The sequence below is a fragment of the Coregonus lavaretus genome (assembly GCF_964263955.1).
Source record: "Coregonus lavaretus genome assembly, chromosome: 12".
Classification (NCBI taxonomy): Eukaryota; Metazoa; Chordata; class Actinopteri; order Salmoniformes; family Salmonidae; genus Coregonus; species Coregonus lavaretus.
In genome coordinates, this window is record NC_139999.1 from 8,386,571 (window position 1) to 8,413,539 (window position 26,969).

General features: G+C 44.1%; 1 protein-coding gene across 1 annotated transcript; it reads right to left on the reverse strand.

The window, feature by feature from the left end:
• Positions 1–301: 301 nt before the first annotated feature.
• On the reverse strand, positions 302–25,292 carry LOC311137895 (adenosine receptor A1-like). The gene is made up of 3 exons (XM_084172501.1): positions 24,187–25,292; positions 4,139–4,433; positions 302–2,098 (listed from the first exon to the last, which is right to left on the reverse strand). Exons 1-3 carry the CDS (start codon positions 24,525–24,527, stop codon positions 1,715–1,717), a joined length of 1,020 nt encoding a protein of 339 aa, XP_084028627.1. The 5' UTR covers positions 24,528–25,292; the 3' UTR covers positions 302–1,714.
• Between the last annotated feature and the right edge of the window lie 1,677 nt (positions 25,293–26,969).

Genomic DNA, 26,969 nt, shown 5'->3' on the forward strand with positions numbered 1-26,969 from the left:
TATAACATCTACCGAAAAGACAGAAATGCCAATGGAGGCGGTGTTGTGGTCTATATTCAGAACCACATTCCTATAAAGCTTAGAGAGGATCTCATGTTAAATACTGTTGAAGTAATATGGCTACAGGTTAATCTGCTTCACCTAAAGCCCATTGTTGTGGGAAGCTGCTATAGACGACCAAGTGCTAACAGTCAGTATCTGGATAATATGTGTGAAAGATATACTTTTCTTTTGCAAAATGCTATATATATCTGACACTCTCGGAGAACTAAGTAGTACTGCTAGGTTTTACAGTCAAATGTAACAAATAAGTACATTTTTAATAAAGAACTATACAAGTTATACATCGTTTTTATAATTCATACAGTAATATGAGATCTGTATGTAAAACATTTACATTGGATAATTTAGTCATTTAGCAGATGCTCTTATCCAGATCGACTTACAGTTAGTGCATTCATATTAAGCTACAGTAGCTATGTGAGACAACAACATATCACAGTCAAATATACAGGATACAAACATTCCATTCCAGCTAAACAATGGATATACAGTGTTTTGCAAAAATAAACTCATTTTATTTCACATCTAAAATCTATGAATTAAAAATCAGAGAACAGTAATATGTTACACACACACATGAAGGTACCCATAAGCAATAATTTCTGATGAAAAAAAACACAAATGTGAAAAAGTGGGGATATCGCAACTCTTTAATTTCAAAACAACCCTCTCTTTGTCCTTCTGTCCAGAGCCATGTAGGTATATAAAGTAGGTCTATCTGGCTCTGCTCCTGACCCTCAGTACCCCTTGGTGTGTACGGCTATGGAATCTGACATCTCAGTATCGGAGGAATGAACCTTTTCCTCTTCCATATACAGAATGAGAGAGACATTTAGCTTGTGATCATGTGAAAAGATCATGTGAGGTTGTCCATATAGAAAGGCCATGTTTCTTTTGTTCAGTTCAAAGTTCACAGATGGAGCAGCCCTGCCCTCCAACCATCTGACACCGATACTGTAGTCATAGGGTCCATCTTAAATGGCACCCTATATAGTGCACTACTTTTGACCAGAGCCTATGTGGGCCCTGTTTAAAAGTAGCGGTGTGCGTTATGTGCTACTAAGAAACACTTAATGATTGAGTTCAACAAGTTCCTATCGGTACCTTCCGGAAGCCCCTTCGCCAATATGACATCATTGTTCCCTAAGCCAGTGGGAGATGGTTAGAGTCATTGTTAGTAGTTCCTCCTTCCTTTTAATTCGGAATCCTAATCACCATGGTGACCTGACGACTCCATTGTTCTGTTCAGTTGTATTATCTTACGTCAGGTTAGATTATGTCGTATAGTAGTGATGTCATTCTGCTGTATTCTAGAATGGAGAGAAATCAGATAACCCATGGTGTCAGAACCCAGTCACCTGTGGATAGTTAGTTCAGCCAATCCAGTCCACCCTGTGTGAGGTAACATTTCAACACTCAGTCTGGAACATTCCTTGCCAGAACCCCCTCACTGTGTGGGGTCAAACGGAGGTTAAGGACCCCCCTATTCAGTCAAATCACTCCAGGGTTAGGATCCCTCCCACCACCTCCACATCTTTATCCAATCACCATTCTCTAACCAGCAGGAAAATCAACATAGAAACCGTTGTCATGTAGATCCGTCTGCACTAATAATCCAGTGTGTTCACATCCCAACATCTTCATCACCAGATCAGACGTCGTCGTCGTCATCGTTCGCCCTCAGCCTCCTCTCCACTCCGCTCTGGCTCCTCTGACTCCCTCTCTGGGGCAGCTTGCCCACCGGGTCCTTACACAGCACATACTGTTCCCAGATCTTACGGAACGCATTCCGGAACTTCTTGATGCGGAATGCGTAGACGATGGGGTTGACGGCAGAGTTGGCGTGTGTGAGCAGGATGGCGATATAGATAAGGAATATGGGCTTTTTACAGTCCGGGCAGAACAGCGTGATGCAGTTGAGGATGTGGAGAGGAAGCCAGCTGATGGCAAACAGGAAGAGGACCAGGGCCAGGGACTTGGCTAGTTTAAGTTCCTTCCCATAGTAACGGCTGGGGTCCGTGTGGCTCGCCGTCACCTGGGATAGGAGGGAGAAGAGGGAGAAGAGGAAGATGATTTTAGACTTCAGATTCAAAGGCTGGTCTTCTGGACAACCTTACAACATTATACATATCTTTAATGCATTCTTACAAGTTAACCAATGTTCTCTCTGGTAAAAACAAAGTTATTCTATTCCATTGTATTGTATTCTAAGTGTGTTTGATTTGCACAGCAGTGTGTCCTGGGTGGAGTGAGTTGACACTTGATTTAAAAACCTGTCCTCTCAGCCGACAATCAGCACCTCTGCTCAGTAATGTCTGTCTAAGTTGTCAGCCATGAGGGGGATAAACTGTTCCTGTTACCTTTCTGGTGCACGCCACAGGACTGCGATTTCTACATCAAATGTAAACTGCCTCTACCTGCCTCCACCTCCCTCTACCTGCCTCCGCCTCCCTCCCTCCACCTAACTCCCTCCACCTCCCTTCACCTCCCTTCACCTCCCTCCAACTCCCTCCAACTCCCTCCACCTCCCTCCAACTCCCTCCAACTCCCTCTACCTCCCTCCACCTCCCTTCACCTCCCTTCAACTCCCTCCACCTCCTTCCACCTCTCTCCCTGCACCTCCCTCTACCTCCCTCCCCCCACCTCCTCCACCTCCCCCCACCTCCTCCACCTCCCTCCACCTCCCTCCATCTCCCTCCATCTCCCTTCACCTCCCTCCATCTCCCTCCAACTCCCTTCACCTCCCTCTACCTCCCCCCACCTCCCTCCAACTCCCTTTTCCTCCGTCCACTTCCCTCCAACTCCCTCCAACTCCCTCTACCTCCCTCTACCTCCCTTCACCTCCCTCTACCTCCCTCCAACTCCCTCTACCTCCCTCCAACTCCCTCTACCTCCCTCCACCTCCCTCTACCTCACTCCATCTCCCTCTACCTCACTCCACCTCCCTCAGTCTCCCTCCACCTCCATTCACCTCCCTCCACCTCCCTTCACCTCCCTCCATCTCCCTTCAACTCCCTCCACCTCCCTCTACCTCACTCCACCTCCCTCTACCTCCCTCCACCTCTATTCACCTCCCTCCACCTCCCTCTACCTCACTCCATCTCCCTCTACCTCACTCCACCTCCCTCAGTCTCCCTTCAACTTCCTCCACCTCCCTCCACCTCCCTCCACCTCACTCCACCTCCCTCCACCTCCCTCCACCTCACTCCACCTCACTCCACCTCCCTCTACCTCACTCCACCTCCCTCCAACTCCCTTCACCTCTATTCCCCCCCTCCAACTCCCTCTACCTCCCTCCACCTCCCTCTACCTCACTCCATCTCCCTCTACCTCCCTCTACCTCCCTCTACCTCCCTCTACCTCCCTCCACCTCCATTCACCTCCCTCCACCTCCCTCTACCTCACTCCATCTCCCTCTACCTCACTCCACCTCCCTCAGTCTCCCTTCAACTTCCTCCACCTCCCTCAACTCCCTTCACCTCCCTCAACTCCCTTCACCTCCCTCAACTCCCTTCACCTCCCTCCATCTCCCTCTACCTCACTCCACCTCCCTCTACCTCACTCTGTCTCCCTCCGTCTCCCTCTACCTCCCTCCACCTCCCTCCAACGCCCTCTACCTCCCTCCAACTCCTTTCACCTCCCTCTACTTCCCTGCTGTGCTCATCAAACACACTCGGTTCATTCTGTCCTATTCATCTGACTCTAGTCTAGACAAGTGACCTTCATGTAGCCTGGTCTCAGATCTGTTTGTGCTGTCTTTTCAACTACTATAGTTAATGTCATGTGACAATGACCGTAGGAGTTGGCAAGACCACACAAACAGATCTGGGACCAGGCTATGCTTCTTGTCGAGCTGCCAGTGGATCATCTGATTCTATAGCCTGGTTAAAAATTCTATAGCCATATGTAAAAATTTATGCACACATGACTGTAAGTTGCTTTGGATAAAAGCGTCTGCTAAATGGCATATTATATATAATATTATTAAACCAGACTGAACGCTGCAGTCACCATTGTTTTTACTTCATGTGAGTCTGCTTTAACAAGGCTAGTTATTGTAGTTCTAGCCAATCACCTTCTTGTTGAGCTGCCGGTGTATCATGTAAAAGATCTCAGCATAGATGAGCAGCATGAGGACGAGGGGCGGCAGCACCCAGCCGAAGAAGTTGAAGTAGACCATGTAGTCCATGCTGATGACGTTCTCAAACTGACACGTCACTAAGAGCTCAGAGGTCACCAGGGAGCTGTTGTCACGGAGACGCTGCAGGTTGTTCCAGCCCAGCATGGGCGTCAAGCCGACCACGATGGCAACCATCCAACACACCACCACCGCCGTGCCTGCCCGCCGCGGAGTTACCACACGCTTGTAGCTATGGAGACAGGAGACAAGACAAAAAACGGGTGAGGTGTTAGTGTATACTGTGCTGTACCTCTTTTAGTTCCCATTACATTATCTTTTAGTTCCCATTACATGATCTTTTAGTTCCCATTACATTATCTTTTAGTTCCCATTACATTATCTTTTAGTTCCCATTACATTATCTTTTAGTTCCCATTACATTATCTTTTAGTTCCCATTACATTATATTTTAGTTCTCATTTACATGATATTTTAGTTTCCATTTACATTATCTTTTAGTTCCCATTACATTATATTTTAGTTCTCATTTACATGATCTTTTAGTTTCCATTTACATTATCTTTTAGTTCCCATTTACATTATCTTTTAGTTCCCATTTACATTATATTTTAGTTCCCATTTACATGCTTTCAAGAGCTTTGTTGTTTGACTTAGAAAGCATGTTTGTGTTGAGAGCATACGTCATTGACAGAAACAACTTGAACTGTTGCATCTCATTGTGTTGTTGTCCTCCGGTGGATAGCTAGCAAGCTAAAATTGGCACTTTCCTAAATTAGCCATGGATGGAGGTAGGGATTTGGACTTGTGGTTTTACTTAATTCTCTGTACTGGCCAACAGCGATTTTCTTCGCAAATATATATATATATATATATATATATATATATATATATATATATATATATATATATACACAGTGGGGAGAACAAGTATTTGATACACTGCCGATTTTGCAGGTTTTCCTACTTACAAAGCATGTAGAGGTCTGTAATTTTTATCATAGGTACACTTCAACTGTGAGAGACGGAATCTAAAACAAAAATCCAGAAAATCACATTGTATGATTTTTAAGTAATTAATTTGCATTTTATTTGCTGACATAAGTATTTGATCACTTACCAACCAGTAAGAATTCCGGGTCTCACAGACCTGTTAGTTTTTCTTTAAGAAGCCCTCCTGTTCTCCACTCATTACCTGTATTAACTGTACCTGTTTGAACTCGTTACCTGTATAAAAGACACCTGTCCACACACTCAATCAAACAGACTCCAACCTCTCCACAAAGACCAGAGAGCTGTGTAAGGACATCAGGGATAAAATTGTAAACCTGCACAAGGCTGGGATGGGCTACAGGACAATAGGCAAGCAGCTTGGTGAGAAGGCAACAACTGTTGGCGCAATTATTAGAAAATGGAAGAAGTTCAAGATAACGGTCAATCACCCTCGGTCTGGGGCTCCATGCAAGATTTCACCTCGTGGGGCATCAATGATCATAAGGAAGGTGAGGGATCAGCCCAGAACTGTGGTCCTCTGTAGCTCAGCTGGTAGAGCACAGCGCTTGTAATGCCAAGGTAGTGGGTTCGATCCCCGGGACCACCCATACACAAAAAAAATGTATGCACGCATGACTGTAAGTCGCTTTGGATAAAAGCGTCTGCTAAATGGCATATTATTATTATTATATTATTAACTACACGGCAGGACCTGGTCAATGACCTGAAGAGAGCTGGGACCACAAACTCAAAGAAAACCATTAGTAACACACTACGCCGTCATGGATTAAAATCCTGCAGCGCACGCAAGGTCCCCCTGCTCAAGCCAGCGCATGTCCAGGCCCGTCTGAAGTTTGCCAATGACCATCTGGATGATCCAGAGGAGGAATGGGAGAAGGTCATGTGGTCTGATGAGACAAAAATAGAGCTTTTTGGTCTAAACTCCACTCGCCGTGTTTGGAGGAAGAAGAAGGATGAGTACAACCCCAAGAACACCATCCCAACCGTGAAGCATGGAGGTGGAAACATCATTCTTTGGGGATGCTTTTCTGCAAAGGGGACAGGACGACTGCACCGTATTGAGGGGAGGATGGATGGGGCCAAGTATCGCGAGATCTTGGCCAACAACCTCCTTCCCTCAGTAAGAGCATTGAAGATGGGTCGTGGCTGGGTCTTCCAGCATGACAACGACCTGAAACACACAGCCAGGGCAACTAAGGAGTGGCTCCGTAAGAAGCATCTCAAGGTCCTGGAGTGGCCTAGCCAGTCTACAGACCTGAACCCAATAGAAAATCTTTGGAGGGAACTGAAAGTCCGTATTGCCCAGTAACAGCCCCGAAACCTGAAGGATCTGGAGAAGGTCTGTATGGAGGAGTCGGCCAAAATCCCTGCTGCAGTGTGTGCAAACCTGGTCAAGACGTACAGGAAACGTATGATCTCTGTAATTGCAAACAAAGGTTTCTGTACCAAATATTAAGTTCTGCTTTTCTGATGTATCAAATACTTATGTCATGCAATAAAATGCAAATGAATTACTTAAAAATCATACAATGTGATTTTCTGGATTTTTGTTTTAGATTCTGTCTCTCACAGTTGAAGTGTACCTATGATAAAAATTACAGACCTCTACATGCTTTGTAAGTAGGAAAACCTGCAAAATCGGCAGTGTATCAAATACTTGTTCTCCCCACTGTATATATATATATATATATATATATATACATACATACACTACCGTTCAAAAGTTTGGGGTCACTTAGAAATGTCCTTGTTTTCGAAATAAAATATTTTTTTTGTTCATTAAAATAACATCAAATTGATCAGAAATACAGTGTAGACATTGTTAATGTTGTAAATGGCTATTGTAGCTGGAAACGGCTGATTTTTACTGGAATATCTACATAGGCATACAGAGGGCCATTATCAGCAACCATCAGTCCTGTGTTCCAATGGCACGTTGTGTTTGCTAATCCAAGTTTATCATTTTAAAAGGCTAATTGATCATTAGAAAACCCTTTGTTGTTGTGCTGATTAAAGAAGCTGTCACGATCGTCTGAAGGATTGGACCAATGCGCAGCGTTGCGAGTGAACATGATGACTTTATTAATCAAAGCAACCACGAAAAACAACAAAAGACGATACGTGAAGTTCTATACTGAATACGACAAACAGCAACAAAGAAACAATAACCCACAACACAAAGGAGAAAACACACAGAATATATATGGCTCCCAATCAGAGATAACGAGCCGACAGCTGACACTCGTTACCTCCGATTGGGAGTCATCGACCAATCACCACCTGACACAAACAAAATGAAACTCACCCATCCCCAACACCACCAAATGAAATACACCCAAACACATGAAAATGAACAACCCTGGCTCAATTATAAACGTCCATAGAGCCAGAGTGTCACAGTACCCCCCCCTAAAGGTGCGAACTCCGGGCGCACCAACATCAGGACTAGGGGAGGGTCTGGGTGGGCGTCTGTCCATGGTGGCGGCTCTGGCCCCGGTCGTGATCCCCACCCCACCACAGTCACAACCTGCTTCGGTAGCCTCCTCCCAATGACCACCCTCCACCTAACCCCACCTGGACTAAGGGGCAACCCCGGACTAAGGGGCAGCATCGGCCTAAGGGGCAGCACCGGGATAAGGGGCAGCACCGGGATAAGGGGCAGCACCGGGACAAGGGGCAGCACCGGACTACGGGGCAGTACCGGACTAAAGGGCAGTACAGGACTAAGGGGCAGCACCGGGCTAAGGGGCAGTACCGGACTACGGGGCAGCACCGGGCTAAGGGGCGGCACCGGACTCAGGGGCAGCACCGGACTAAGGGGCAGCACCGGGCTAAAGGGCAGCACCGGACTAAGGGGCAGCACCGGGCTAAGGGGCAGCACCTGACTAGATGGAGGATCCTGGCTGGCTGGCTCTGGCGGATCCTGGCGGGACGGCTCTGGCGGATCCTGGCGGGACGGCTCTGGCGGATCCTGGCGGGACGGCTCTGGCGGATCCAGGCTGGACGGCTCTGGCGGATCCTGGCGGGACGGCTCTGGCGGATCCTGGCTGGACGGCTCTGGCGGATCCTGGCTGGACGGCTCTGGCGGATCCTGGCTGGACGGCTCTGGCGGATCCTGGCTGGACGGCTCTGGCGGATCCTGGCTGGACGGCTCTGGCGGATCCTGGCTGGCTGACGGATCTGGCTGCTCATGGCTGGCTGACGGATCTGGCTGCTCATGGCTGGCTGACGGATCTGGCTGCTCATGGCTGGCTGACGGATCTGGCTGCTCATGGCTGGCTGACGGATCTGGCTGCTCATGGCTGGCTGACGGGTCTGGCTGCTCATGGCTGGCTGACGGATCTGGCTGCTCATGGCTGGCTGACGGATCTGGCTGCTCATGGCTGGCTGACGGGTCTGGCTGCTCATGGCTGGCTGACGGATCTGGCTGCTCATGGCTGGTTGACAGATCTGGCTGCTCATGGCTGGCTGATGGTGCTGGCTGGGAGGCTGGCGGTGGAGGCGGACCCCAGCCTCGGATTGCAGTCATCACCTCCAGCAGGGCGGCTCCCATCTGCAGGAGCTGCTCTTTCTGGTCCCGAACCTGAGCTTCCAGTCTAGTATGGGTTGCGTCGGCTCCTGCTGATTCCATAGCAGGTGTATGATTCTGTCTGGCGGAAGACTCTAGCGGCTCCTGTCTGGCGGAAGGCACTAGCGGCTCCGATCTGGCGGACGGCTCTGAAGGCTCATGGCAGACGGGCGGCTTTGCAGGCTCAGTACAGACGGGCGGCTTATGCAGCGCTTGACAGACGGGCAGTTCAGACGCCATAGGGCCGACGGGCAGTTCAGGCGCCGTTGGGCAGACGACCAGTTCAGGCGCCGTTGGGCAGACGGCAGACTCTGGCCGACTGGTGACGCACCCCGTAGGATTCGTGCGTGGAGCAGGAACAGGCCGGGCTGGGCTGGCGACGCGCACCTTATCCCTGGTGCGAGTGGCCGGAACAGGCCGGGCCGGGCTGGCGACGCACATCGTGGACCTGGTGCGTGGAGTAGGAACAGACCGGTCCGTACCGGGAACACCCACCACTGGCCTTAACTGGGGATCAAGAACGGACCGGACCAGACTGGTAACACCCTTCAGTCTCTCATGCCGTGCCACAACAACTTCCCTCCCTCTACTCGCCAATGGCTCCCGTAATCCGATAGCCTTCTCTCCAGCTCTACCTGTGGCAGCCTCCTGCTGCCCAGGCGCCCAAGCCATGTGCCCCCCCCAAAAAATTTTTTGGGGAGTAACCACAGGCTTCCAGCCTCGACTCCGCGCTTCCTCTTCATACCACCTCCTCTCGGCTGCAGCTGCCTCCAGCTCTTCACGAGGGCGGTGATATTCCTCCTCATACCACCTCCTCTCGGCTGCAGCTGCCTCCAGCTCTTCACGAGGGCGGTGATATTCCTCCGGTTGTGCCCAAGGACCCTTTCCAGCCCGAATCTCCTCCCATGTCCAAAAATCCTTAGGAGGCGTCCATAAATCCTGCGTAGGTAGGTCCTGTTGCCGCTTGTTACGCCGCTTGGTCCTCTTGTGGTGGGTTATTCTGTCACGATCGTCTGAAGGATTGGACCAATGCGCAGCGTTGCGAGTGAACATGATGACTTTATTAATCAAAGCAACCACGAAAAACAACAAAAGACGATACGTGAAGTTCTATACTGAATACGACAAACAGCAACAAAGAAACAATAACCCACAACACAAAGGAGAAAACACACAGAATATATATGGCTCCCAATCAGAGATAACGAGCCGACAGCTGACACTCGTTACCTCCGATTGGGAGTCATCGACCAATCACCACCTGACACAAACAAAATGAAACTCACCCATCCCCAACACCACCAAATGAAATACACCCAAACACATGAAAATGAACAACCCTGGCTCAATTATAAACGTCCATAGAGCCAGAGTGTCACAGAAGCAATAAAACTGGCCTTCTTGAGACTAGTTGAGTATCTGGAGCATCAGCAATTGTGGGTTCGATTACAGGCTCAAAATGGCCAGAAACAAATAACTTTCTTCTGAAACTCGTCAGTCTATTCTTGTTCTGAGAAATGAAGGCAGTATGAGCTTTATCTTTTATAGCAAATTAATCAGACTATTTTCCAGTAAATGATAACATACATGACGTGAACGTGTGCATCCAAACATGCGAGAAAATGCCAAGAAACTGAAGATCTCGTAATACGCTGTGTACTACTCCCGTCACAGAACAGCGCAAACAGGCTCTAACCAGAATAGAAAGAGGAGTGGGAGGCCTCGGTGCACAACTGAGCAAGAGGACAAATACATTTGAGTGTCTAGTTTGAGAAACAGGCTTCAACTGGCAGCTTCATTAAAGAACACCAGTCTCAACTTCAACAGTGAAGAAGCGACTCTGGGATGCTGACCTTCTAGGCAGAGTTGCAAAGAAAAAGCCATATGTCAGACTGCCCATCTTAATCTTTTCCTTTTATTGGCCAGTCTGAGATATGGCAAACAGAACGTGCCATTGGAACACGGGACTGATGGTTTCTGATAATGGGCCTCTGTACGCCTATGTAGCCGTTTCCAGCTACAATAGCCATTTACAACATTAACAATGTGTACACTGTATTTCTGATCAATGTTATGTTATTTTAATGGACAAAAATATTGATTTTCTTTCGAAAACAAGGACATTTCTAAGTGACCCCAAACTTTTGAACGGTAGTGTCCATACATATATATGTACATATCCTTTTTTATAATATATTTCCCTTTATTACTTTCCAACCCCACCACCCCTTCCCTAATTGGAGTAAACTAGTGAACAACAACACTTAGGCCTCTACTTCCAGCTTATACATACTATATACATTTTATGGACATTTACAATAATTATATTTTGTTTGTTTTTACTCCTGAACTTCCTCTACCCTCAACCTCTCCGATCATTTTCATGATGTCCATCCGGTTTGCCTCTATATGCCATATCTTTCTAACAGTGCTCTTTCACAAAAGCTCTCAACCTATAACCTATATACTTCTATGGACACAGTATGCTTTACATTAGTTATCTTGTTGTTATTAGTTGTTGTTAGTTGTTATTAGTCCCATCCTTCAGCTCCATTCAACACCTCCCATCTATATCTTAACACCATCAATTTTAGATTTCTATTTGTCATATATTTTTCAACTGTACTGTGATTTTTCACAAAAGTTCTGAACCCTTCTATTCTCATTATTTCTACAGATTGAAATTGAAAATACTTTTTTTTGCTAAAAGTATTATTATATTATTGATCAATTGACTATGACTTTTCAGATCACCCAGTAGTGCTATCTGCAGGGTTAGCTCCAGCTAAATATTGTAATCCTTCAGCCATTCCTGGACCTGTGACCAAAAACAAGCTACTAATGGACAGTACCAAAACAAATGATCTAATGATTCTGTCTCTTCGCAGCAAAATCTGCAGAGCTGGGAAGATTGTATCCCCCATATAAATAACATTATATTGGTAACAAGAATTTTGAATAATAATTTTAATTGAAAAATTCTAAGTTTTGAATCCGGCGTCGTTTTGTTTTTCCATATGTTTTGTTAGCTGCATGTGTGACATAACTCCACCAGTCCTACCTATGATATCATTTACGACGATTATACCTTTAAAAAAAAAAAAAATTAAATAATATTTTTTTATCAATTAGTATATTTGAGTTTAACCACAATATTTGTTGCATTATTTGTTCTGTCGTTTCTGGAGAATAAAATTGCAACCAACTTTCTATGGCTTGTTTTAGAAATAGTGATATTTTGGGGATTATTTCCTTTTCAAATAACTGAAAGTGAGAGTTTGTAATCTGAATAAAGGGAAAAAGGCCATTCTTGAACATGGGGTGAGACAATGTTACTAATTTGTTAGAGAACCAGTTTGGATTTAAGTATATCTTTAGTATGACTGAAGCTTTTAGTGATAGGTCTATTGCTTTAATATTTAATCATTTCTGTCCTCCGAAATCATATTCATTATATAAATTGGCCCGTTTAATTTTGTCTGTCTTGCCGTTCCAAATAAAATTGAATATTTTTTTCTCATATCATTTAAAACACTGTTCGCTAGGCGTAGGCAAGACCATAAGCAAATAGGTAAACTGAGATAATACTAAAGAGTTAATCAGGGTGATTTTTCCACAAATAGACAGGTATTTACCTTTCCATGGTAGCAAGATCTTATCTATTTTTGCTAACTTTCTATTAAAATGTATTGGAGTGAGAAAATGTATTTCCTTTGGGATATGTATTCAGAGTATATCCACATCACCATCAGACCATTTTATTGGTAAATTACATGGTAATGTAAAAATTGTATTTTTTTGTGATCCAATACGCAATATAGTAAATGTATCATAATTTGATTGTAAGAAAATTAGAAAATGTATCTAGATCCTCTATGAGGCTGTGGAGGGATTCAAGTTGTGGATTTAAAAGAAAACATGAATCATCAGCATACAATGACACCTTTGTTTTTAAACTTTGGATTTCTAATCCCTTGATATTATTGTTGGATCTGATTTTAATAGCTAACATTTCATAATAAATAGATATGCCGATTGTGGATAACCTTGTTTTACTTAATGGCTTTCTGAGAAATAGCCATTATTTACTATTTTACACCTAGGGTTACTATACATGATTTTAATCCATTTTATAAGAGATTCTCCAAAATTGAAATGCTCCAGGCATTTATATATAAACTCCAGTCGTACTTTATCAAATGCCTTTTCAAAGTCTGCTATGAATAGCAGGCCTGGTTTCCCAGATTTTTCATAGTGTTCTATTGTTTCCAGTACTTGCCTTATATTATCTCCAATGTATCGTCCATAAAAAGCCTGTCTGATTAGAATGAATAATGTCCAACAATACCTTTTTAATTCTATGCGCTATACATTTTGCTAGAATTTTTGCATCACAACACTGAAGTGTAAGGGGCCTCCAATTTTTAAAATGGACTGGATCTTTATATTTCCCACTTGTATCCTGTTTCAGTAATAATGACATCAAACCTTCTTCTTGCTGATAACGGTCCTCTGAGTATATCAAAAAAGGTTTGGTATACCTCGACTGGTATGCCATCCAATCCTGGAGTTTTCCCGGACTTAGTCTTTCATTGCATCTAGTATGAAAATGTATGCACTCACTAACTGTAAGTCGCTCTAGATAAGAAAAAATTTCACCTTCACATGAGTCTTTCTGTATGGCTGTTAATTTTACATTATCAATAGAAAAAAAATCCCTACAATTAGCTTCAGTTAGAGGAGATGGAGGCGACGGAAACTAAAACATATGCTTAAAGTACTTTGCTTCCTCCTTCAAAATATAATTTGGTGTATCATGGGTGACTTCGTCATTTGTAACCAGTTTCAGTAAATTCTTTTTGGTAGCATTTCTATGTTGAAGATAAAAAAATAATTTGGTGCATTTTTCCCCATATTCCATCCAGTTTGCTTAATTTTTTATAATATATTACACTTGATCTTTCTTGAATAAGTTTCTCCATTTCTTTTTGTTTTTCCTCTCATTTATTCTGAGCCTCTGTTACTGTTTTTATTGCTATCTATCTGTTCTGTTAGACCTTCTATTTCCTTTGATAGTATGGACTCTTTTGACCTAAATTGCTTTTGTTTTCGAGATGAGTACTGAATTGCATGTCCTCTAAAGGCACATTTAAAAGTGTCCCATACAATAAGGGGATTTGCTGTACCTATGTTATGTTGGGAAAAAAATTAGTTATAAATTCCTCTGTCCTAGTTAAAAACAAGTTATCATCCAATAGGCTTTGATAAAATTTCCAATATCCTCGCCCACGTGGAAATTCAGTAAGAGTAATGTATATGCCAATTATATGATGGTCTGACCGCATTCTGTCCCCTATCAACACTTTTTAAACTTTTGGTGCCAACGAGAATGACATAAGAAAGAAGTCAAGACGACTAGCTTGATTGAGTCTCCGCCATGTATATCTCACTAGGTCAGGATATTTAAGCCTCCATATAGTTTTTGGCATCTTTTAGTTGTCACTGTATTAGAGTAAGTAGAGGTGATTTGATGATGTTGAAATGGTGCTGGAATAGTGGAGGCAGCTCCTGTTTTCTTTGCGACTTATGGTAACTGTGGTTCTAAATCAACAGTTGTTTAGCGGTCCGAAACATTAACTTGCTTGACCATGCTGTAAGTCACGTAACTGTCTGTTACATAGCATATGCTTTGTGGACTTCACCGGACAGAGGTTGCTATCCAGTTTTGTGATAAAACAAAGGTGTGGTTGAATTTATTCTGCCACTGTGTCTTCTTATTGTCTCGGCCTTTAGGCCTATATATCACGGTCGCAAGGTATATGGATTAACAGGTTAAAGAGAAAACAACGCAATTATCACAACACATAGGTTGTAATATGGCTTTTTGGGGGGAGGGGGCTTGGATTTGAACCACGGACCGCTACTGGATATGAGAGTAAATCCAACAAGCTCCAAGTCTTGGCTGACTGACTAATGTTCCGAGAAGAGAATCACTGCAATTGGCTTGTATCCACCGTGTTCTGCAATTCATGGTACGGTACATCGGTACCTCACTAGACTGTCTAGTACCCTGTCAAACTTCTGAATTACATCCAAGTTTAGAATCCAAATCTGTGATTCTTTCCTCCTTTTGAAGGTCATAGCTGAGTAACTATACAGGAGGTATGAACTGATGTGCTCTGCTCACACACCAGAGCAGATGAAGCACTGCTGTTAGATGTACATCTTTGGTTTGTGTGAGTTTGCTGAAGGAGCTGCTTCTCTGAGGCATGAAAGTAGAACTGACACACCCTCAGACAACGAGTAAATCATCTCAAGAGAAACCTGCATATACCCACACATTCTCTTTCTCACACACTCACAGAAACACACACTCCTTTGCCGTCTCCTTGCCAGACCTACTGACTCTCTACGTACTCTCTCTCCCCTTCTGGTCTCTCTCACACATTCTCTCTCTCCCTCCCCCTCTCCCTCTCTCGCTTTCTCTCTCTCTCACACACACACACACACACACACACACAGTGGGTGGTGTGACGCATACACCTCTGAGGATGAATGGTCTCTCACAGGAAGGAGAAGGAGAACCCATTGAGTAATCTGCCACAGGGCTGCCAGGATATAAAACACTCACTGCCACTCAATGTCACACACACACACACACACCAGTCTCGTAATGTCACTGAGGACACACACACACACACACACACACACACACACACAAGCGCGTTCACAATCTCCTAAGAAGCAGTCGGTCAATGAATGAGTGCTTAGGTTATCTTCCTTAAGTGCACATCAATTATCCAGTAAACGTTGTTTCTGAAATATGTTTTCAATAAGTCCTTTCATTAATCCGTATCTTTAGTGTTTCCCTGTGCATTCATATGCAAGGAACAGTTTCTGGCAACCTTTGTTTACTAATTGGACCCTTTCACTATCAACTCCTGTAATAAATGAGGGTCTCAAATGGCACCCTGTTCCCTATATAGTTCACTACTTTTGACCAGGACCCATAAGGAATAGGATAACATTTGGGATGCATCCTATGTTAGATTCAGAGGCCTGAGACATTACATATTCAGATCAGCCAACCAACCACAATAATCACATTGATCAATCATGCATTCAATTCATTCAAATGAACTGTAGCTCCCTTTTACAGGCAAGCTGTGCAAATCACGATTTTGGCCTTTAAGGATCTCAAATGCTTTATTTGTTAGGATGGGGATAATGCAGCCTAGTTATTGGTGATTTTATAAAAGAGAATCTATACTGACTATATACCAATATACTGATGTACTTGTCTCCTCTATAATACATCCCACTTGGCACAGATGTCAGTTCAACGTCTAGTTTTGATTTACATTTGGTTGAGTTGTCAACTAACGTGAATTCCATGTGAAATCAACAACAAATGTCACCATGTCATTGGATTTAGGTTAAATGTTTATATGAAATGTCCTTACGTTGATGATTTTTTCCAAATCCAATCATTTCTCCACATTGATTCAACATCATCACATTGATTTGTTTGGTTGAAATGACGTGTAAACAAAGTTGATTGAACAATTTTTTGCCCAGTGGGATGTATTTTAATGGGTAAACATTGGGTATACCAATGTTTCTGTCACGAGACAGTTCATCAAGTATTCTGGAGTGAACAAGAATGCCAGTGTGTGGGTGGTGTGTTTTTTCTATATCATATCTCTATCATGTATCTAAATTGCTCATATTTCTCCGAACACATTGATAAACCTAACCTACATGATGTGAAAATCAATATTTCCTGTTTATATTTTCTGTACTATTGGTTATTTGGAAATCAACCCTGCTACAGTTTACGCTGAATCATCAGTGCTCTGTGAAAGTGTAGCTTGTCAAAACAATCTTATGTTGATTCCAATGCATGATTTATCACTCGTTCAAGTGCGCAAGGCATTCCATTTAATCTCCCCCGAACCTGGAAAACCAACTAAGTGTCACGTCTCCTCCTGTTGCTCCCATCCGGTGCTCTGATTCGCCGGTCTACTGAGCCACCGGTCTGAGCGCACCACCTCGGCAACACCGGAATGGAAACCCAATGCACCCTAATCACCTCCAGTGCACCTGCACCTCATCATCTCATCACCACCCCTATATAGCCCTGGACTGTTCAGTGTTGTGTTGTGTGTGATTGTTAGTGTCTTGTCGTGTACTCGCTCGTTGTTGTTCTCTTGCTCAGTGTTAAGTAAACCTTTACATTGTTGATTCCTGCGTCTGTGTCCTGCCTCTTCGTATCCTCAGTACTCATCACACTAAGAAAATACCTTTTCCCCCAATTTCTCCTCTATTGAATCTTCCTCGTTAGTCAAACAAACCGCCTCAAACCGCCTCAAACTAAGTCACTGAGTTGATTTGGTCATTCAGTTCTGAACATTCCGACTTGCTAAAACCTACATGCAGCCTAAGAGCTAATTGAAAATGGAATGTGATAATTGAATGAATTTCTAATTTAGTCTTACTGTTACTTCTACACATGTAGGCTACTCCATGTGCTATTGGACGTGTGTGCAACCTGGACTCGGGTAGAAGTAACATTGTACATGTAAATCCGGGACACTCCAATTAGTATGATATCTATGGTATTAGTATGATATCTATCAATTAGTATGATATCTATTTCTTATGATATGTTATGAATTACAATTAGTATGATATATTACGAATTGCAATTCATACAATATGTTACGAATTACAATTAGTATGATATGTTACGAATTCCAGTTTGTTGTGGCTAACGTTAGCTAGGTGGCTAATGCTAATGCTAGGGGTTAGGGTTAGGAGTTAGGATAAAGGGTTAAGGTTAGGGGAAAGGTTAGCTAACATGCAAAGTTGCTAAAAAGTAGTAAGTAGTTGCTAATTAGCAAAAATGCTAAAGTTGTCCGTGATGAGATTCGAACACACAACCTTCAGGTTGCTTGACGTTCATGTAATACGCTTACCCATCCACCCCAACCAACCACCCTTAAGTAACCTTTTGTGTTACGTAACCATACCAAACTTAACATACAGCATAATACTAATTTGAGTGTCCTGGATTTAAGTTTACTATGTTGTGTCTAGTCTATGAGACCAGGCTGGTGTGTGCGAGGGGCCTGGCTGGTCAACACATGGTAAGGTTTTAACTCTCATTAGGAGATCGCATAACTGGTGTGGAATTCAACAGCTATGAAATGCCCTCAAAGAGAAACAGAGCAGGTCTACAACACACATCTCACTTTGACTATGATGAACATGGACTTGACCTATGAGACTACTGCTACGAGACTATTGCAGCTCTGTGGGTGTAACATTTATTGACAATTTCGATACCTTCTGGAAACAAAGCTCGTATTATAAGGAGGATGGGATCCACCCAGATCATTTGGGTTCCTGGATCCTTTCACAGCATTATAAGGCTGCGTTGAGACAATGACTTATCAATGACCCAAGTCCAGCTCATTTAATCCCTACCATTGTGTCGCTGAGTTGTCATAATGATTCAGCAAATGTACATTATCCCATGGGCATTGGAAGACACAATGTAAATAACCTAATTTATGTCCCTCTTACTGCCCGGCATGCCTCTGCTGATCCTACAGCTATTGTATGCAGTACTCATATGCCTATGAACCAGAGTAATATTGTTAGGACTGAGGTGGTGTGCAGGGAAACTTAATGCAGGGAAACTTAAATCCGTTCTACCTAATTTCTACCAGCATGTTAAATGTGCAACCAGCGGAAAATAAACTCTAGACCACCTTTACTCCACACACAGAGACGCATACAAAGCTCTCCCTCGCCCTCCATTTGGCAAATCTGACCATAACTCTATCCTCCTGATTCCTGCTTATAAGCAAAAACTAATGCAGGAAGCACCAGTGACTCGGTTAATAAAAAAGTGGTCAAATGACGCAGATGCTAAGCTACAGGACTGTTTTGCTAGCACAGACTGGAACATGTTCCGGGATTCTTCAGACAGCATTGAGGAGTACACCACATCGGTCACTGGCTTCATCAATAAGTGCATCGATGATGTCGTCCCCACAGTGACCGTACGTACATACCCCAACCAGAAGCCATGGATTACAGGAAACATCCGCACTGAGCTAAAGGGTAGAGCTGCCGCTTTCAAGGAACGGGACTCTAACCCGGACGCTTATAAGAAATCCCGCTATGCCCTCCGACGAACCATCAAACAGGCAAAGAGTCAATTCAGGGCTAAGATTGAATCGTACTACACTGGCTCTGACGCTCGTCGGATGTGGCAGGGCTTGAAAACTATTACAGACTACAAAGGGAAGCACAGCCGCGAGCTGCCCAGTGACACAAGCCTACCAGACGAACTAAACCACTTCTATGCTCGCTTCGAGGCAAGCAACACTGAAGCATGCATGAGAGCACCAGCTGTTCCGGATGACAATGTGATCACGCTCTCCGTAGCCGATGTGAGTAAGACTTTTAAGCAGGTCAACATTCACAAGGCCGCAGGGCCAGACGGATTACCAGGACGTGTACTCCGAGCATGTGCTGACCACCTGGCAAGTGTCTTCACTGACATTTTCAACATGTCCCTGACTGAGTCTGTAATACCAACATGTTTCAAGCAGACCACCATAGTCCCCGTGCCCAAGGACTCTAAGATAACCTGCCTAAATGACTACCGACCCGTAGCACTGACGTCTGTAGCCATGAAGTGCTTTGAAAGGCTGGTCATGGCTCATATCAACAGCATTATCCCAGAAACCCTAGACCCACTCCAATGTGCATACCGCCCAAACAGATCCACAGATGATGCAATCTCTATTGCACTCCACACTGCCCTTTCCCACCTGGACAAAAAGAACACCTACGTGAGAATGCTGTTAATTGACTACAGCTCAGTGATCAACACCATAGTGCCCTCTAAGCTCATCACTAAGCTAAGGATCCTGGGACTAAACACCTCCCTCTGCAACTGGATCCTGGACTTCCTGACGGGCCGCCCCCAGGTGGTAAGGGTAGGTAACAACACATCTGCCACACTGATCCTCAACACGGGGGCCCCTCAGGGGTGCGTGCTCAGTCCCCTCCTGTACTCTCTGTTCACCCATGACTGCATGGCCAGGCACGACTCCAACACCATCATTAAGTTTGCCGACGACACAACAGTGGTAGGCCTGATCACCGACAACGATGAGACAGCCTATAGGGAGGAGGTCAGAGACCTGGCCGTGTGGTGCCAGGACAACAACCTCTCCCTCAACGTGACCAAGACAAAGGAGATGATTGTGGACTACAGGAAAAAAAAGAGGACTGAGCACGCCCCCATTCTCATCGACGGGGCTGTAGTGGAACAGGTTGAGAGCTTCAAGTTCCTTGGTGTCCACATCACCAACTAACTATCATGGTCCAAACACACCAAGACAGTCGTGAAGAGGGCACGACAAAGCCTATTCCCCCTCAGGAGACTGAAAAGATTTGGCATGGGTCCTCAGATCCTCAAAAAATTCTACAGCTGCACCATCGAGAGCATCCTGACTGGTTGCATCACCGCCTGGTATGGCAACTGCTTGGCCTCCGACCGCAAGGCACTACAGAGGGTAGTGCGTACGGCCCAGTACATCACTGGGGCCAAGCTTCCTGCCATCCAGGACCTCTATACCAGGCGGTGTCAGAGGAAGGCCCTCAAAATTGTCAAAGACTCCAGCCACCCTAGTCATAGACTGTTCTCTCTGCTACCGCACGGCAAGCGGTACCGGAGTGCCAAGTCTAGGTCCAAAAGACTTCTCAACAGCTTCTACCCCCAAGCCATAAGACTCCTGAACAGCTAATCATGGTTCCCGGACTATTTGCACTGCCCCCCCCCCCCCCATCCTTTTTACGCTGCTGCTACTCTGTTAATTATTTATGCATAGTCACTTTAACTCTACCCACATGTACATATTACTTCAACTATCTCAACTAGCCGGTGCCCCCGCACATTGACTCTGCACCGGTACCCCCCTGTATATATAGCCTCCCTACTGTTATTTTATTTTACTTCTGCTCTTTTTTTCTCAACACTTTTTTTGTTGTTGTTTTATTTTTACTTTTTTTGTTAAAAATAAATGCACTGTTGGTTAAGGGCTGTAAGTAAGCATTTCACTGTAATGTCTGCACCTGTTGTATTCGGCGCATGTGACCAATACAATTTGATTTGATTTGATTTGATTAATAGGAAGTCCAATGTGTGGAGCTCACCCTGCACTAATAAAAAATAACTAGAGTATGTCTACCTCTGATAAGCTTCCCAGTAAAGCAAGAAAATGCTAAAAATAGCCCAAGGTTCATGAAATCAATCATTTGCTAGTAACAGATGACATTCATATTCTGACAATCTCTGAAACTCACTTAGATAATACCTTTGATGATACAGTGGTAGCAATAAAAGGTTATAACATTTACAGAAAAGACAGAAATGCCAACGGGGGCAGAGTTACGGTCTGTATTCAGAACCACATTCCTGTAAAGCTTAGAGAGGATCTCATGTTACATATGGTTGAAGTAATATGGCTACAGGTTCACCTACCTCACCTAAAGCCCATTCTGGTGGGAAGCTGCTATAGACCACCAAGTGCTAACAGTCAGTATCTGGATACATGTGTGAAATTATTGATAATATATGTGATATCAATAGAGAGGTGTACTTTCTGAGTGATTTAAATATTGACTGGTTTTCATCAGGCTGCCCACTCAAGAGAATGCTTCAAACTGTAACTAGTGCCTGCAACCTGGTTAAGGTTATCAATCAACATACCAGGGTAGTTACAAACAGTACAGGAATGAAATCATTGATCATATCTTTACTAATGCTGCAGAAATTTGTTTGAAAGCAGTATCCAGATCCATCGGATGTAGTGATCACAATATAGTAGGCATATCTAGGAAAACCAAAGTTCCAAAGGCTGGGTCATACAATAAGTTTTGTAGTGATTCCTATGTTGTTGATGTGAAGAATATTTGTTGGTCTGTGGTGTGTAATGACGAGCAACCAGACGATGCACTTGACACATTTATGAAATTGCTTATCCCAGTTACTAATAAGTATGCACCCATTAAGGAAATGACTGTAAAAACTGTTAAATCCCAGTGGATTGATGAGGAATTGAACATTGTATGGTTGAGAGGGATGAGGCAAAAGAGATGGCAAATAGGTCTGGCTGTACAACTGATTGGCAAACATACTGCAGATTGAGAAATCTAAACTGAATAAAAAGAAGAAGAAACTACACTATGAAACAAAGATAAATGACATAAAGAATGATAGTAAAAAGCTTTGGAGCACCTTAAATGAAATTTTGAGCAAAAAGGCAAACTCCGCTCCATCATTCATTGAATCAGATGACTCATTCATCACAAAACCCACTGATATTGCCATCTACTTTAATTATTTTTTCCTTCGCAAGATTAGTAAACTTAGGCATGACATGCCAGCAACAAAAACTGACACTACACATCCAAGTATATCTGACCAAATTATGAAAGACAAACATTGTAATTTTGAATTCCGTAAAGTAAGTGTGGAAGAGGTGAAAAAAGTATTATTGTCGATCAACAATGACAAGCCACCTGGGTCTGACAACTTGGATGGAAAATTACTGAGGATAATAGCGGACGATATTGCCACTCCTATTTGCCATATCTTCAATTTAAGCCTACAAGAAAGTGTGTGCCCTTAGGCTTGGAGGGAAGCAAAAGTTATTCCCCTACCTAAGAATAGTACAGCCCCCTTTACTGGCTCAAATAGCCGACCAGTCAGCCTGTTACCAACCCTTAGTAAAGTTTTGGAAAAAATTGTGTTTGACCAGATAAAATGCTATTTTACAGTAAACAAATTGACAACAGACTGTCAGCACGCTTATAGGGAATGACATTCAACAAGCACAGCACTTACACAAATGAATGATGATTGGCTGAGAGAACTTTTTTCAATCTTTACTAACGACAGGCTTTGAGTAAAGCCAGTGTGTCTATGTATGCGGATGACTCAACACTATACACGTCAGCTACCACAGCGACTGAAATGACAGCAACACTTAACAAAGGACTGCAGTTAGTTTCAGAATGGGTGGCAAGGAATAAGTTAGTCCTAAATATTTCAAAAACTAAAAGCATTGTATTTGGGACAAATCATTCACTAAACCCTAAACCTCAACTAAATCTTGTAATGAATAATGTGGAAATTGAGCAAGTTGAGGAGACTAAATTGCTTGGAGTAACCCTGGATTGTAAACTGTCATGGTCAAAACATATTGAATCAACAGTAGCTAGGATGGGGAGAAGTCTGTCTATAATAAAGTGCTGCTCTGCATTCTTAACAGCACTATCAACAAGGCAGGTCCTACAGGCCCTAGTTTTGTCGCACCTGGACTACTGTTCAGTCGTGTGGTCAGGTGCCACAAAGAGGGACTTAGGAAAATTGCAATTGGCTCAGAACAGGGCAACACGGCTGACCCTTGGATGTACACAGAGCGCTAACATTACTAATATGCATGTCAATCTCTCCTGGCTCAAAGTGGAGGAGAGATTGACTTCATCACTTGACATGTTGAATGCACCGAGCTGTCTGTTTGAACTACTGGCACCCATGCATACCCCACAAGACATGCCACCAGAGGTCTCTTCACAGTCCCCAAGTCAAGAACAGACTATGGGAGGCACACAGTACTACATAGAGCCATGACTACATGGAACTCTATTCCACATCAAGTAACTCATGCCAGCAGTACAATTAGATTTAAAAAACAGATAAAAATACACCTTATGGACTATGAAGCAACACAAACATAGACACATGCATACAAACACACGATAACATACGCACTATACACACACATACACATGTATTTTGTGTTATAGATATGTGGTAGTAGAGTAGATGCCTGAGGGCACAAACTTAATATGTTGTGAAATCTGTTATGAATGCATTGTAATGTTTTTAAAATGTATAACTGCCTTAATTTTGCTGGACCCCAGGAAGAGTAGCTGCTGCCTTGGCAGCAGTTAATGGTGATCCATAATAAATACAAATACCTCAACTGAGACTGGCTATTTATTGAGCATAACACTGTCTGTATGGTCTGTCTGTGGGTGATGTTTTAGTATCTCTGTCTGAGGGCTGACTGTGCCTGTCTGCCAAAACTATCAATAGGCTGCATAGTTTCAGCTATAATAAATAGGCTGAGTAGCCTATTCGGTAATCAGGCAACAAAATAGCCATATACTGCACAATATCTCAGATCCAATTGCCAACAGACAAACGAGACAGATGTTTGCCCCAGTGACCTTGGAAAAGAAAGCTTTCAAACAGAGACAAAAAGAAAAGCACAATATAAAGGCTATCCCCTTTCTTTCTCTCATTTTTTACCTCATGGGTATTTTGACTCTCAGGTAACGGTCGATAGCGATAGCTAGCAGAGCGAGGATGGAACTCTGCGTGAGCACCAGCACCGTGCACGCGACCAGCAGGCAGCTGTAGAAGTGCGTTTTGAGGCCGATGCTGATGGTGATGGCCAACGGGATGACCAAAGCCCCCACCGCAATATCCGCCAGAGCCAGAGACACTATGAAACAGAAGGTGGTGTCCCTCAGAGAACGGTTGATCCGTACCGCCCAGACCACCATCACGTTCCCGATCACAGAGGACAGGGCGATAATCACCTCCATCCCGATGTAAAGGGCTTGGGCGGGCGGCAGACCAGACTGCATCCTGTCGGTAGCCTGGCAGTCCGGTTGTCTGGTGCTGCTAGTACTTTAGAAAGACAGGGTGGAGAAGTCCTAGTATTCCTTTATGGAATTCGGGGAGCCACTGGAACTCTTGTTTACGCATGGCGTTCTGTCTTATTCGATCCGCCCTAGGAGGATATGACTCTAGATATAATTGCGCTAAGGTTGTGCAGTCCTTTTGGAGACTGCGTTACTGAGCATAATATGGACTTTAGTTTGGACACATCATGCGTCCTGTGGTGTCAGTGAAAGTTGGTCGCCCTGGTGAACCACTCCCTAAAAATGAGGAGGAACAATTTTTCCAGTGAAAGTGTAATTGATTCACACCGGCGTCGGAGGTCCTTGTCCACAGTTTCCCAATTCAGCTCGCATCACAACTAGTCGTCATCATTAGTCAGAATAGAAAGTTGAAAAACAAAATATGTGAGGCTGGTGTCATCAACGGTTAAAGCTGTCAGGGAATGAAAAAAGTAAAGGTAACGCATTGCCACAAATATTAATCAGCTTGAATATTCCCCATTCTCCTCTCATTGAATTGTGTTTTCCGCATCAAGCTTTCGCGTAAAATCCAGTCTTCTTTGCCAAAACGTTCGTTTGGCAGAATGGTTTTCAAAATAGGAACAGCAGCAAAGGAACCGAACTGTCCCGAACTCACTGACGGTGCGTTCAGCTCCAATACGATAGGCTATCTGGTTATTAGCAGCGAGTGTATTGTCTGCTCCGCTCTCTCTGCATATTAGTTTATGTGAAGTCGCATGCGCCGGCGGACCTCAGTGCTCACCAATCCTAATGCTTAAAGAGGGGAGGGGAGGGGGAGGTGTGTGTGTGTGTGGGGGGGGTGGGGGGGGGGGGGGGGGGGGGGGGGGGGGGTGAATATTAAATGCATATGGTTTTATTTACTGGATGCCATTGCAATTCACATTGTCAAGGTCATGGTAGTGTATAACACCATTTGGTGTGAATGTGAAATGCACCTTATTTTTATGCTAAATACAAGGGGGAAATATAATGACACACAATGTAAATAAAAAATACACAATAAGGGATATTGTCATTAGTTCAATATACTCTTCGATGTTGCATATTGTTACAGTATGTCTCATGGGTTTCATAACCACATCTGTCTTTATAGACGGGTTGGTTGTATAGCAACAAAACCGACGCATGCGCAACTATGGGGCAAGACAGACCGGGTTGGCTTCGATTGTTGACAATATGTAAACTATATTTCGTCTCCAAAGTTGATTGAAAACATAAATACATTCGCACAATGAGCACTTGTTGTCTTTCAAATACATTGTTACAGTTGTTGGTTATAGCAATATTTTTGACATGTTAGCATTGATATGAAATCAACTAAAACACCTCAAAACAAGACATGGTATTCAACTAGCTGAAACCAGTCACTTACCATTCCCTACATGGCAGTTTCTTGTCATTGTTGGTAGCTATCTGGCCATCCAGAATCTCAACAACGCAAGGACTTCTGCCCCATTGAAGTGTGTGCATCGTTTTCGTGATGTTGTCAGTTAACCTATCTACGCTACATGAATAAAGGTAGGTGGACACCTGCTCGTCAAACATCTCATTCCAAAATCATGGGCATTAATATGGAGTTGGTCCCTCCTTTGCTGCTATAACAGCCTCCACTCTTCCGGGAAGGCTTTCCACTAGATGTTGGAACATTGCTGCGGGGACTTGCTTCCATTCAGCCACAAGAGCATTAGTGAGGTCGGGCACTGATGTTGGGCAATTAGGCCTGGCTCGCAGTCGGTGTTCCAATTCATCCCAAAGGTGTTCGATGGAGTTGAGGTCAGGGCTCTGTGCAGGCCAATCAAGTTATTTCGCACCGATCTCGACAAACCATTTCTGTATGGACCTTGCTTTGTGCACGGGGGCATTGTCATGCTGAAACAGGAAAGGGCCTTCCCCAAACTGTTGCCACAAAGTTGAAAGCATAGCATCATCTAGAATGTCATTGTATGCTGTAGCGTTAAGATTTCCCTTCACTGAAACTAAGGGGCCTAGCCCGAACCATGAAAAACAGCCCCAGACCATTATTCCTTCTCCACCAAACTTTACAGTTGGCACTATGCATTAGGGCAGGTAGCGTTCTCCTGGCATCCGCCAAACCCAGATTCGTCTGTCGGACTGCCAGATGGTGAAGCGTGATTCATCACTCCAGTGAACGTGTTTCCATTGCTCCAGAGTCCAATGGCGGCGAGCTTTACACCACTCCAGCCGACGCTTGGCATTGCGTATGGTGATCTTAGGCTTGTGTGCGGCTGCTCAGCCATGGAAACCCATTTCATGAAGCTCCCGACGAACAGTTATTGTGCTGACGTTGCTTCCAGAGGAAGTCTGTATCTCGATAGTGAGTGTTGCAACCGAGGACAGACCATTTTTACACGCCACGCACTTCAG

Bases quoted from the DNA above. Each gene is read 5' to 3' on its own strand.
- LOC311137895 (XM_084172501.1), bottom strand. From the start codon at position 24,527: ATGCAGTCTGGTCTGCCGCCCGCCCAAGCCCTTTACATCGGGATGGAG. The intron at 4,434-24,186 runs GTAAAAAATGAG...CTGTCTCCATAG, and splicing joins AGAGTCAAAATACCCATGAG to CTACAAGCGTGTGGTAACTC. The intron at 2,099-4,138 runs GTGATTGGCTAG...CTCCTATCCCAG, and splicing joins ACCGGCAGCTCAACAAGAAG to GTGACGGCGAGCCACACGGA.